The sequence below is a fragment of the Mus musculus genome, chromosome 14 (genome assembly GCF_000001635.26).
Source record: "Mus musculus strain C57BL/6J chromosome 14, GRCm38.p6 C57BL/6J".
Taxonomy (NCBI): Eukaryota; Metazoa; Chordata; class Mammalia; order Rodentia; family Muridae; genus Mus; species Mus musculus.
Window position 1 is genome coordinate 74696901 of NC_000080.6, and position 13982 is coordinate 74710882.

At 39.9% G+C, this 13982-nt stretch overlaps 1 protein-coding gene across 1 annotated transcript in view; it reads left to right on the top strand.

Annotated features, from left to right (window-relative positions):
- Window positions 1-9959, top strand: part of Htr2a (5-hydroxytryptamine (serotonin) receptor 2A) — a 65986-nt gene extending 56027 nt beyond the window's left edge. Inside the window, exon 3 of the mRNA NM_172812.3 lies at window positions 8695-9959. Coding sequence (NP_766400.1) covers window positions 8695-9497 — 803 coding nt within the window. The 3' untranslated portion in view covers window positions 9498-9959. The remainder of the gene's footprint in view (window positions 1-8694) is intronic.
- Window positions 9960-13982: the final 4023 nt, after the last annotated feature.

The following is a 13982-nucleotide window of genomic DNA, read 5'->3' on the forward strand; positions in this document are numbered from 1 at the left end:
TCCTGTATCCTGCCTTGGTTCAGAATCCCATCCAGATGTTATTCAGCCACAGGGACAACTCAGCAGCTGTTTCCCACAAGACTCTCTCCCAGAACTATGAACTCTGGCCACCCCCACTCCACCATCACTCAGCTGTGCTTCTCTGTGTCTTCTGCTTTGCCTCTTGATCTCATTTCCTCCTGCACTGCCTCCTTAATAAATCATGTATGCACATTTAATTTTCTCTATAAGATCCGGGGCTTCCTGAAGCTTCTCGTATGCCCTTTGTATTACCTACAGAATTTCACCCAGCGTGAAGTGAATTGTAATTGCTTCCATTTAAATAAATCTTGGAGGTTTACAAAAATAATTCTAAACCAGTGTATCACTATTTCCTCATCAAAGATCTATGTGAAGATGAGGGCAGATTTCTCTCCTTAATATCCCTTTCCTTGAAGGTTGAATCATTAAAATTCCACAGCCTGAGGTCACCCAGCTAAAGATGAGCAGTCAGGAGACAAACTTCTGTTTTAAATACTGTCTTTAAATATAGTCTTCTGTTTTAAAGACTCTTTCCCCACTATATGAGTCTCTGTTTTTCTACTAATAAATATACCTTAGAAACAGCTTTAAGCAAAATAATGGGCCAGGAATCAGAATAGTAAGGAAGAAAACTGAAATTCCTGCTTTCTGTATGGTTCTGCCTATACCCATCTCCACAACCCCCAGTGGTTTGGGCTGTTCAAGTAGTCTGTTCTGTGCTGCCCCATCCTGTGGGTAGCTCTCCTATCTCATATAAATGTCCACTTCACACCTCATTACTGCATTTCCCCAGCAGCAATGAAGGAAAACACTATGAAATTATTCAATAATTCCAAGATGTGTCTATAAAATGTATGCCAATTCCCAGCCCATCTCCCTCCACCCCACCCCCATTTGTAGTGCTTGATCCTCAGCCCCACAGGCTTTTACCTGAGGTCAGAACTTATAAGTGTTTCAGATGAAGTATCTCTGCTATTAATAAGATTGCCAACCCACGAATGTAATGATATTCCTAGAATTTAAAAAAGAAATCACTAAGGTGTTGGAAACACCGTGTAAATGTTTAGGGAGTCAACAAGGAGTGCAGAGTTAGGACGGCATCCTTGTTAGAGAGAGAATGATTTGGAATGTTTTCACAAAGGATCTGCCTTGAGAAATGCCTTGAAAAAAGTGGAGGGGGAAGCTTGGAATCACGGTATCCATCTGCAGCCCAATGGCATACTTGGTAAGCACACAAAATAACACATGTTCTTTCTATGCAAATGGAGCCATGAGATAGGTGGCCCACCCCCAGATGCTCAACTGGCTGCTTTACCCAAGCCCCTGCTTAGCAGGAATCCTGGAACCACAAACAGCAGTTCATAAAGCGTTGGCAGAACTGGATCAGTAGGGAAATGAGCTGTGAGTCTCTGTATCCCGTTAGTATTTACGGTGCCCCTTGATGTTCTAGACATTTAATAACATGCCAGAGTATATTTATCATCTTACTCTCAGCCTAACATCCTAAGCTATCCCTGTGGCTTCTCTTTCATGGCAGCCAAGGTCCATGTGGACCCACCTCTATTCACTGCCATTTGAATTTGGGTTAAAACCACCCCTCCTGTGTATTCTAGATATGCAAAAAGAGACACCTCATACTAACAACAAGACACTGCATACATCAACCAAGTCATTAGGAGATGATACTTGTGAGAGGAGGCAAAGTTTCATAACATCTCAAATCACTATGCAACCAATTGAAAGGGCAAGCTATGTACAAGGTTGTTCTGAATATCTCCAGATGTGAGGAGTCAGAGAGAAAAAATGACACAATTATGTGAAATTTTAAGAATGTGAATAGTTACATGAAGACAAAATTGCAAAGACCTCCTAAGGTGAGCTGAATGGTTAGTAATTGCCTGAGCACTAGGAACATTGTGGGTATATGCCACAATGTGTATGTATGTAGTATGGTTAATCCAGTGTGTTAACCCATTTAACTTCCCATAGACATGGGTTGTATGAACACATAGCTGCCACACCCTAGTTTTCTAGACACCAAGGCTATTTCTACACATACCTTATAGATGGGACTTGTCAAAACTAGACATATCACATGTAAAACTTTCTCAAGAAACCTGTCCCAGTAGGAATCAGAGAAGCTATAATTTAAAAAAAAAGAGAGGTTCAATAATGTGACCAGGCATGACCTTTATCTAAATAAATTGTTGCTTATAAGCGTGTTGCTAAATACTCAGCTAAGAAAAGAATACTTGGTAATGCTTGATAACTATATGATCATTTAAAAAGAAAGCGAAGTATATAAAATTTTGAGTTTTATTATTAATGCTTTGTTAGAAAATCATAACGGATATGAGTGTGTGATATAAAGTGAGCTTTTAGACATGTATATGATCTAGGATAATTAAACCAGATTAATTTACATAGCCATCACCCAAAGTTCCTTTATTATTTGTGGTTTCAACAATAACTTGTCTCAGGGACACTGAGATGACTCAGCAGGCAGTGATGCTTGCAGAATAAGCATAAGACCTAAGTTCTGTCCCCAGAACTGACAGTGGGAGGAGAAAACCAACTCCACAAAATTCACTGATTGCCACACACATGAGGCGGCCCTTGTGTCCTCCTCACAGACATAACGGATGAATTCCTTAATAATAACTTTCAATGATTTCAACTATATCATATGATTCAGACACTCATATTCTCAAAGGGCAAAAATGTCAAATGGAGATAAAGCTTCCCTGGGAAAGTGGGGAGAGGTGTTAAGTGACAGCCAACAACCTGCATCTCCAAGTCACAATTCAGTGGGACCCCATCACAGTTCTTAACCACAGCCTCTTCTCTTGGGTGGGGCCAGCAGAGCCAGGAGCCACTGAACCCAGAGTCTGTGATGAGGCAGCCTCTGTGCTGCATGCTGCAGCTTAGCTCTCAGAGGCCACTGACATGGTTATTGTTTCAATGTCAGGAAAGAGCCTGGTCATTCATATTTCTTAAAGTCTGTAAATTGCTCTTGGAATGAGGCACAGGCAACGTAATTATTTAAAGCTTCCTGGGTTACTAAAATCTGCAAGCAGAGTTGGGAGCAACCATTACATGTGGCAGAGAGCAAGTGAAGGTTTTAAGTTGTCTTTCTAATTTCTAGCCTTAAAAATGTACTGCCTCACTGGAGGAAACTTAATTGGGGATTAAGAATGATGATTCCAATTTCTGAGAATCATTGAAGAGAAATGTGTGTGTGTGTGTGTGTGTGTGTGTGTGTGTGTGTGAATGTATGTATAATATGTGTGTATGCTTGTACATATATGTAGGCATATGAATGTGTGTGCATGCATGAGTATGCATTATTAGTGTAATTCTGTGGTAATAACAAGGTTGGTTGGTAAAAGTTTTCAGATAATCTAATGGAAGTTCTAGATTTCTCATAGACTGTGTATAAATATGTATCTATGTCAGTTAAAGCTTTGGGGGACTTTCTAAAACTAACATCAATAAGCCCTGATACAGCCATAATTTTATAACTACTATAAAAATAACATACAGTTTTTTAAATATATGCCATAAAAATTAAGAAACTGATATGTCTTAATTTTGTTCCTAAATTTCTGTGCAATTCTAAGTAAGTTGCATAAGCTTGCTAGGGCCAATTTTCATCTCCATATGGTGAAATTCTTATCAGCCCTTAGGGTAGTCTGGGTAATGTTTATCCAATCTGTAAAATATCTCAGTGTGGAGTGAGTGCATGTGTGCAACATATCTTGAAGTGTTGCCACGTGTTGGAGCTGGCAGGTTGATGAGTGAGCGCCATTCCCACTTCCAGTTTTCCCATGTATCTTTTTATTCTCATTCTCTGCAGCGTGAAGATTAGCCTGTAGCACTGACTTATAAGATGCTTTCTGTCAAACTGCTACCAATTCCCTCTTACCTTTTTTTTAAGGCAAGGGTTCAAATGCAAAGGAAAGGTAACAATCTGAGGGAAAGTGAAACCCATAGCTCAAAACTTTCCTCGGAGTCCTGGAATACCTGTTTTCCTTCCATCTTCTCCGCTCTCTATCCACTGAAAGTCTCAGTGACTCTCAGTGCTTCATTTCCCAAGAGACCCTCGCTACCTAGTACTTCAAACTGCTTGATTCAAAAGGAAAGTACTTGTCACAAAAGAACCATTAGGTCTAAGATCCTAAATCACGAAACTGTAGGATTACAAGGAGAGCCTGTCTGTCATAACTGGTAGTTCAGAATTAAGATCCTTTAGCCCATGGAAAGATTCTAACTAGATTGGGGGACTTTATGGGCAAAGCAAGCAGAGAGCTGCGCTCACGGAGAATGCCCAACAAAACCTTTGTGTTCTTAGTGTCCGTGATTCCCCGCTGTTCACTTCGCTGTCTGAATTTTAATGCAGAGGAATAAGAAATGTGCACAGAAGATCTCACACCTTTAGTGCATTTTGATGTTTCCTACTCCTCGGGGCAAAAAGTTATTAAACAAAATGCAGAGTAGAGTAGTTCAAACCACCGTCTGTTCATAAAGCAAAATGCTTAATATGCAGAAATCTCAGGGTAGAGAAGATGTCAGGTCTCCAAAAGCCACTATTATCAAAGAAAGCAGCCAGAAAATTAACGCCCTTGAGATGACTGTGGCCACACTCTTGGCTATCAGACAGGGCTCTCATTTCTCTTGGTAGGAGCATACTTCCGAGCCCCTCATCAAACACACAAAGCCCACGGAGATGCCTTTGTTCCTTGACAAAAGTTTCTTCCCCTTTCTAGAGTGCTGCTTTAACTTTCCTACCAGTCTTTTTACAAATATTTGCTGGTCACACTTACTCAGGAAGAATCACTGAAAACAAATGGTAAGCAGCAGTAGTCAGGAGAGTTTTATTTAGCCATTTAAAGACCCATGAGTTTGATTCTCCCCCATCCAAATCAAGGTGTCCTCTCCAAGCACAAAACAATCCTGCCTATGACCTGCCAGGATATCCTCCTGTCAGGCAAGTCTTTCCCTCAGACATTTTAGAGGAAGAATCTGTGTCCATGTGAGTGGTTCCATTACCCTCTCATGTCACAGCTGCTGAAATCAAAATATCCCACATGGAGTGTATACTGTGTGTGTGTGTTTTCTCAACCCAAGAGACAGTTACAAAGTCCAAATGAATTAACAATTAGATATTTTCGGCTGTCTTACATTCTGGTCCAGTGAAAATAAGCCACTCATTACCAGGTCATAAATAACAGGGCAAAAAGGCTTTCAAGGTAGGAACTTCCTTTGTATTCATCAAGAAAATGAACACCCAAGAGTTTAATAACAAAATCATACACCTCTTTGGACAGTTGATATTTTGTTTATATGCATCATGACTAATAGTAATGGCTGCAATCCATCACATTAGAAAAGTAATCAACAGGGCTAGCTGTACCAAATTAAAATTGATTGAGACCTCCCATGACCCTGGCAGAAGCTAATACTTACATCATCATTACATAGCCAATAGTGAACAGTCAAAACACTATCTCGCTTCTTATGGTTTATGAACTCTATTATATAAAGGCTAACATAGAACACTGAACAAAAAATAGATTAGAACAAAATAATGTTGGTAATCATTTTTCTGAATAATTCCCACACACAAAAAAAATTATTCCCACCTGCTTTGCCGTTTGTTATGCTATCTCACTTGAGTCAGGCACCATTCTGGTGATCTGCATATTTGATCTATTTTATCTTCACGCCATCCATGAGGGCATGTTGGCACCAGCCTCATCCCATAGAGGAGCTGAACATCACCCCAGGAGCCCAGACCCATAGCCATGACTCACATCTAAGCCCATCTGAAGTAGATGCTCAGTGTACCCCTCCTGATCAAGTAAGCAGGAAGTCTATGTAATAAGACTGGATGAATATAAGAACCATCTCTCAAAAATATGCGTTCAAATATTGGCAGAAAAAGAAAACGCTCTTCTTAGAAATCCGAGGCTATCTTTTATGGTTAATTTTCTGAAGTCCCTGAAGTTTGATGAGAGGTCAAAAGGTCTCCTAGGATGCCTCTGTTATGGCCACAGCTTTTAGCTCAGAAGGAGTTCCCAGCAATGTAGCAGATACACACAGGAATGTTGTCATTCATGTTTATCTTCCAAAAAACAAAACATCAAGAACTGGCATAACCTTACATAGACAAGAAACAAATATCATCCCTGAAGCCTGTGGAGTTATGTCGAATGGCACTTGGAAAGAGATGTGTCATTCTGGGAAAACAACTTGGGGTAAAGTGCATTCCAGGCCAAGCATGTGGACCCAAGTTTGAATCCCAAGCACTCATTCGAAGACCTGGGCGGGGCAGCAGGAGGGAGGGACAGGACAGAGACAGACAGATCTGGGGCTCACTGGCCATCAGTCTAGCTGAAATTGTTCCGTGAGGGACCCTGTCTCCAAACATGGTGGAGAGGTGATTGAAGATGTTATGTTAGCCTCTAGCTCCCACATGAGCCTAAATTATTATGGCCAAGCCCTTGCTTCCTTACTCGTGTTCTCTCTCTCTCTCTCTCTCTCTCTCTCTCTCTCTCTCTCTCTCTCTCATACACACACCTATACACACAAACACACAGGGCAGGGGGCAGAGAGACATTCTTGTCAAATATTACACTAAGCTCCAGCTGCTGTCCCTTCTACCAACTGGGTGTTAGGACAGCCATACCTGTGTTTGCAGATAGTGTTTGCATGGTTGTTCTAACCATGGAGAGTTTGGCTATTCTTTTCTTCTCGTTGTTGTTGTTACTGCTGCTGCTGCTGCTGCTGATGCCACTGCCGCCACCACCAATGGACTGTTTGTATTACATACATGTCTTCAAAGGAAACTATTTTCCTATTGGGTGGCAAGACAAAGGTCAAACAGTGGCCACTAAGCAGGCCTGACAGCAGCATCTTGGGCTACAGAGTGGCTGGAAGTACAACCAAGGGTGCTCTGTCAGGAAACTGGAAATACAAGCCAATGTGGACAGGAAATAGCTTTTCTCAGAGCGTCTTAGAGTGAAGGAAGCAAGCTTGAACTAAGCTGTACAGTTGTTTCTTCTCCTTTCTCAGCTACAGGATTCTGCCTCTGTGGCAGAGAGAATAACAGAAGAGGAAGTATACCGTGACTGCTTTGGCCTAACCAGATTCCATCAAACCTCCGTAGCTCCAAAAAGGGAACAAAAACCTCACATCAAGGTCAAGCTAAACTTCACTAAGTAGGATCAAATCACCATGGAGAGAAATTATCATGATTAGAGCCAGCTGTGACATTTCTTCACAGCTAAACGCCTCTGTCTGAGCCGTGTACCTGGAGGCCCATTATAGAGGCCCCTAATCAGAATGTGCAGTGACAGGCCGGCTGTAAGCTCACATTACCATGTATTATAGCAATCTGCATCTAACTCATACATTAGAGTCTATTGACTCTGCAGATGCCTTGTTTTTTGGCAATTCATCCTTATAGATGTTCTGCTATGAAAATATATGACTTTTATGGGCCAATGGAAGTCTGAACACAAATTCTATATGTTATGGTGCGAAGGGAACACTAAATTCCTCTTAAGGAGAAAGCCTGTCTGTGATTGTGGGTTTCTCTGAAAGTGTTTCACTTTAAATCTACATAAGAATATGTGTACATGTTTAATCATATGATATCTGAGGTTTGCCTCAAAATGAGGGTTCCAAGTGAGGGCCCTGGAAGACACAATATTTGTCTTGAATTTATAATTATAAAAGCTAAGAGGCATCCTTGGGAAACCATTTTTCTTTGTTCGTTTTTTTTGGGGGGTTTGCAGATGTAAGAATTTTTCCAAAGTAAAAACTTTATAAAACTAACCCAAGTTCATTTGACTTACTTGAAATTAATATTGGAAAATGTCTTTCAAAAGTAGTTTAGAATATGTTCAACTTTAAAAATGGCCATAGTGGCTCATGTCATTCAAGAAGCTGAAGCAGGATCAATGTGAGTCTGAGGTTATCCCAGGCTAGTATCAGACCCTGTCTCAACAAGCACACGTTTTATCATAAATACTTAATGCCATAGGGAGACCTAAAACTGCACAGAAAGTTCTGTGCAAACAAAAGTAACCTAGGCACCTTGGTGGTGAGAATAAGTGCGATTTTCCTTTACTCACTGTTACCTTTTTATATTTTTCAAATTTGTTAGAAAGCAAAGATGTTAGGCTTATAAGTTTACAGAAGAAGTCGTGAATGCTGATAGTATAATATGAAGTGGGAAGTTAAAAAAAAAAGTAGATAAACTAGACCCTTGTCCTCTTGCCCAGTGTGTGCACGAGTACATATGTGTGTGAGCGCGTGCGTGTGTGGGTACGTGGGGGGGGGAGTACATGCGTGCATATGTTCCTGCATGTGTCATGTGTGTGATACATGTTAAACTGTCCCTGCGGTTAGTCTGTTGATCTCTAGATGATGGTGTTAGCGGTCATTTGTATTTGTTTCACTTTGCCTCTGCATGTGTTTTTGCCAGTTAATAAGTAAAAAATAATATAATTCGAAAAAATATAGAATAAGAATTAGCCCAATCTTCATTGAAGTAATACTCTTAAAGTAAGTTGGCATCACTTTCTTGACCAGGCATTAAGTGGTGATGCTTGTACCTTCATAGTCTCAGTCCCTTGATGGTCTGTCTCACTTTTCATCCTTTTTCAGGTATATCCATGCCAATCCCAGTCTTCGGGCTACAGGATGATTCGAAGGTCTTTAAGGAAGGGAGCTGCCTGCTCGCCGATGACAACTTTGTCCTCATAGGCTCTTTTGTGGCATTTTTCATCCCCCTAACCATCATGGTGATCACCTACTTCCTGACTATCAAGTCACTTCAGAAAGAAGCCACCTTGTGTGTGAGTGACCTCAGCACTCGGGCCAAATTATCCTCCTTCAGCTTCCTCCCTCAGAGTTCTCTGTCATCAGAAAAGCTCTTCCAGCGGTCCATCCACAGAGAGCCAGGCTCCTACGCAGGCCGAAGGACGATGCAGTCCATCAGCAACGAGCAAAAAGCATGCAAGGTGCTGGGCATCGTGTTCTTTCTGTTTGTTGTAATGTGGTGCCCATTCTTCATCACCAATATCATGGCCGTCATCTGCAAAGAATCCTGCAATGAAAATGTCATTGGAGCCCTGCTCAATGTGTTTGTCTGGATTGGTTATCTCTCCTCAGCCGTCAACCCACTGGTATATACGTTGTTCAATAAAACTTATAGGTCCGCCTTCTCACGGTACATTCAGTGCCAGTACAAGGAGAACAGAAAGCCGCTGCAGTTAATTTTAGTGAACACTATACCAACATTGGCCTACAAGTCTAGTCAGCTCCAGGTGGGACAAAAAAAGAACTCACAGGAAGATGCTGAGCCGACAGCTAATGACTGCTCCATGGTTACACTAGGGAACCAACACTCGGAAGAGATGTGTACAGACAATATTGAAACCGTGAATGAAAAGGTTAGCTGTGTGTGATGGACCGGATGCTGGGACGATTGCCCAGGGTGTGTGAACAAGTTTACACCCACGTGTGTGGGGGCAGGATAAGGAGGCTCAGATCAAATTAGACTACTCCAGTGGACCAACTATAATGTCCGGACAGCATTTGAACTAGGAGTGTTGTGATGCTTTTAACATTGCCAATGAGATCTTTAAAATCATTGGCCTTTATTGTACAATTGTAATGAGGCATAAAATCCATCTAATTAACTTCTATTGTCAAATAGAAACCGGGCTGCCATGTTGTTGATGGGTAGCATGGGAGTAAGTTGGTGACATATTGTTGTATATAAAAATAGCTATAAATACTGAAAATAATGAATAGCCTCTTTAAAAACAAAAATGAGTGTTTCAAATTCACCACAACATATATTTTGAAAAGAAAAATAGACAGTATTATGACATTTGTATTGCTAATACAATTCATTGAAATACTTGACGATATTTTTCATTCTTGCTTTTTTCATAGATGCCATTTTGAAATGTTCACAAGACCGCTGGCATTTGCTGCATTTGTCATTAATTCTCAGACGTGGAAGGGTCTTAAATGTTATTCAATAACTCGCTGCTTTCTCTTCTACTTCTTGGGCTTTACCTGAATTTGCAATGTGGTCTTATTTCGTATATTTTTCTTCTCTGTAAACTATCAAAGGGTAATTCTACTTTTCCAAGTACAGTTCTAGAACTCGCTTCAAAGAAACAGCATCCCGGAGGTATTTGGTAACTCACTAGGGAAATGACTGTGTTGCGCATGCGCCCTTTGAGCAGTGACCAGTACAAAGAGTTGACTGTCACAGCTGAACATTAAACTCAGGTTTCTCGCTGTTAGCAGTAGCTTCTTAGGTTATTTCTGTAAAACTCAAGTGACTTTCATATTGACAGTTATCAGGTAAAACTGGTGTTTTCAAAGAGCTGGCAACGTAGCCCAGTTGATAAAAGAGTGCTTGCCTAACATGCAGGAAATCCTAGTGTGGATGCCCAACACTACATAACATAACATAACATAACATAACAGGCACCACGGTGCATGGCTGTAATCCTAGCACTTAGGAAGTGCAGGCGAGAGGATCAGGAATTCAGTCACCCTCAGCTATTTATCTAGTATGAGGCCAATGTGGACTGCATGAGAGACTCTGTCTCCAAACTAAATAAATATAGGGTTTTTTAATGATACTTTTAGATTAATGTATTTATATTATTTATAAAAATGGGTTAGCTTGGTTCCACAGTGATCTGTTGACTGTATCTTATGAGTGGAGCAGTTTCTTAGTTAATAAGGATATTTAAAAAAAGATATATAAGATTTTTGCATTAAAAATGACAACTTAATTGGTTGTTATCAAAAAAAAGTATATAGATTCATTTTCAGAATCAACCAGTTCAATTTTTTCCTTACCTGATTCAGAAAAGAGTTTGTATCAACTCTTGAGAATTTTTTTTAATAATTCTCATTGGTTATAGATATTTGCCAAGGAAACAAGGAAATGGGAAAATATCAATTGAATCAAAGATTGCATGTAATGCATAAAAATAAACACCACAAATTGGGTCCAATTTATAAATACAAGGTTAAAAGCAATATTTTTGTTGCTTCCCTCTAAAACTACATTCATTTTGCTCTGACAGACACTAGCTTCCAGTCAAAAGGCAAGTATCAGCTACCATAACGTTCAGTAGAAATGGCTACTACAGACTAAGGCCAGTTATAGTGAATCCACCATGACACTGTGACACACCGGTGAATTGCACATTACTGTTGAGACAGAGTAAAAGGCTGAAACATCCTTATTGGCTACAAAGGTGTTTTGTTGCAAGCCTTTGGGAAATGTTACAGGTTTAGGAACTAAAGCATGTAGAAAACTTCATCGTGTAAGTTGGAAATTAAGGTTTTCCTAAGTATGTCTTTACAGACACTTTGAATGAAGGTCATGGCTTCAGGTCTAAAATTTATAACATGTCACCAGTCCCAAGGTTATACTTGAAAGAAGTTAGTCCTTAGTGATTAGACTATACTGACTAATAAAAAATAGAAGTGTTAAGAAGCCTGTTCTAATGTGTTTTGCCTTAGTTTGAAACTCTGCACATGCCAATACGTATGAAGGAACGGGTGCAGATTCTAATTCCATGAACTTACTCTTCATCAGAATGAACAGAAACCCCGCTGAAAGGTGTCTTTTGACTACACATATATTACCAGTGTGTATGTGGCTTTTCCCTCTCTGTAACTATCTCTTAAAGGGTATATAAGAAAACGTGTACCTGTATATATATGTACAGACATGTTCCATGCACTTTATTCAACATTTATATATTTATATGAAGAAGAGCAAGTGGTGAAAACATACACATGTGCATGTTTGAATCATGTTGATCTAAATGTGAATTAATGTTCTAATATTCCCATGACCTTCCATGACGGCCAAAGGAGGTTACTGTGTAACAGAGGTACACTTTAAATAAACTGGAAGATGCTTTAATATAAGGAAAGATTTTAACACCATTCTATCAGGGTGTTGAAAACAAATGTCTATATTCAGTTTATTAATCTGAAGTTGAATGATAACTTTAGGCCTCTCTTTAGTCTGGTACTTCTAGACATCTATGGCTTCTTAGATATACTCCTCTCCCCAGGAGGGGAGAAAAAAATAACCATTGAATGATTTATGGATCCATGATGAAAGGATTCACTTCTAGTCAATATTATTAAAAGAGTAACAAACTTCACTCTTCTTTAAGTTGATTGATAGAGTCTACTAGACTTAAGGGATTCAACGCCATATTTAAGAAAAACTCAGTTAAAGCTTACATAATCTATTGGACCACAGCGCCATCTCATGGTCAGTTTTGAAAAATGCTACTGTAGTCCAAACTGCTACCGGGCTGCTTTTAGCAAAAGGGTTCTTCTCCCATTTTGTGCACTGATGAAACATATTTATAAAAGTGTTAAGTTATTCTGTGCCATAATGTAACAAATACAGTGAAGATTTATTTTATGTACTGGTTTTAATCTATTCTAAAATATTTCAAGAATGAATGATTAATTGCAAATAAAGTCCACTTAAAAAAAAAAAAAGTTGACTCCAGAGTTGTGTTTGCTAGAAGGAATTGTCCCAGACCTCCCAGGTCTTCAAGTTGGGGATAGTTGGAAAGCAACAACCTGTGCTTCTGGCTTCAACTATCTCACAATGCTAGAATCCCCTGCATCAGCTTAACGGTCATGAGTCAGCTTCCAGTCACATAGGTTCTCTGTGTCCTACTGATACAACCCAGAAATATAGAGACACACACATATAGGTGTGCATATGCATTACCATACATGCACAAACACACACACACACACACACACACACACACACACACAAACACCAGCACAGGAACCATAGTTAAACAGGGATATGTAACATCATTAAACAGGCCAGAAAGTCACATGACTCATCATTGCACCTTTAAGTGTAGGAACAAAGCAGGGCTTTATGCCTGTAACCCCAGCATCAGAAGGTGGGGGGAAGGATGCCTACAGATTACAAGGCTTTATATGACACCTTGTTTCCAAAAAAAAAATTTAATGAAAAAAAAGTGTAGAAATAATTACAAAGAGGGAGAGTAGTTTTTTTTTTCCAGGTTGTTATGTGTTGAGCACCTACCTACTGTAGAGTCCATGTGTTCAGCTGTTTTGTTTATTTTACATACATGGACTCCTTCACATCTAGCCTAAAGGTAGGAATAGTCTATTTTGAAAATGAGAAAACTGAGATTCAGTTAGTGATGTGTCAAAAGCCACACCACTAATAAGAAATATAGCACTTCAAGCCGGGGCCATCTGATTCCAACCCCTAAGTGCTTCATCCAAGTGGGAGAAGAAGGACATTTCAGAACCCAAACTCTCCTGTTTCCACATTTGCTTCTTGTTATACACTGGCTATAAGCTTAAGTCGTCCTAAACACCCTGTACCTCATTGGAATGTCTCTAGGATGCACAGGTTTGGGTCACGCCCTGCCTAATTGACAGAGATGGCTACCGCAGATCATAGCCGTCCCTGACAGCCTGCAACACACTGGAAGTGTAAAAACTGGGTTTGCTTGCTTTAGTTTTGGTTTTTGTTTTTATTATTAAGATACTAAGAATTGGATCTAGGATCTTACAGTGCTAGGTAAGCATCCTGCCACTGGGCTGTAGCCCCAGTCGTCGTCGTCTTCTTCTTCTTCTTCTTCTTCTTCTTCTTTTTCTTCTTCTTCTTCTTCTTCTTCTTCTTCTTCTTCTTCTTCTTCTTCTTCTTCTTCTTCTTCTTCTTCTTCTTCTTCTTCTTCTTCTCCTTCTTCTTCTTCTTCTTCTTCTTCTTCTTCTTCTTCTTCTTCTCATCCTCCACCTTCTCCTTCTTCTTTTTACTTTTTCCAATTTTTTATTAGGTATTTTCTTCATTTATATTGCAAATGCTATCCCAAAAGTCCCTTATACCCTCC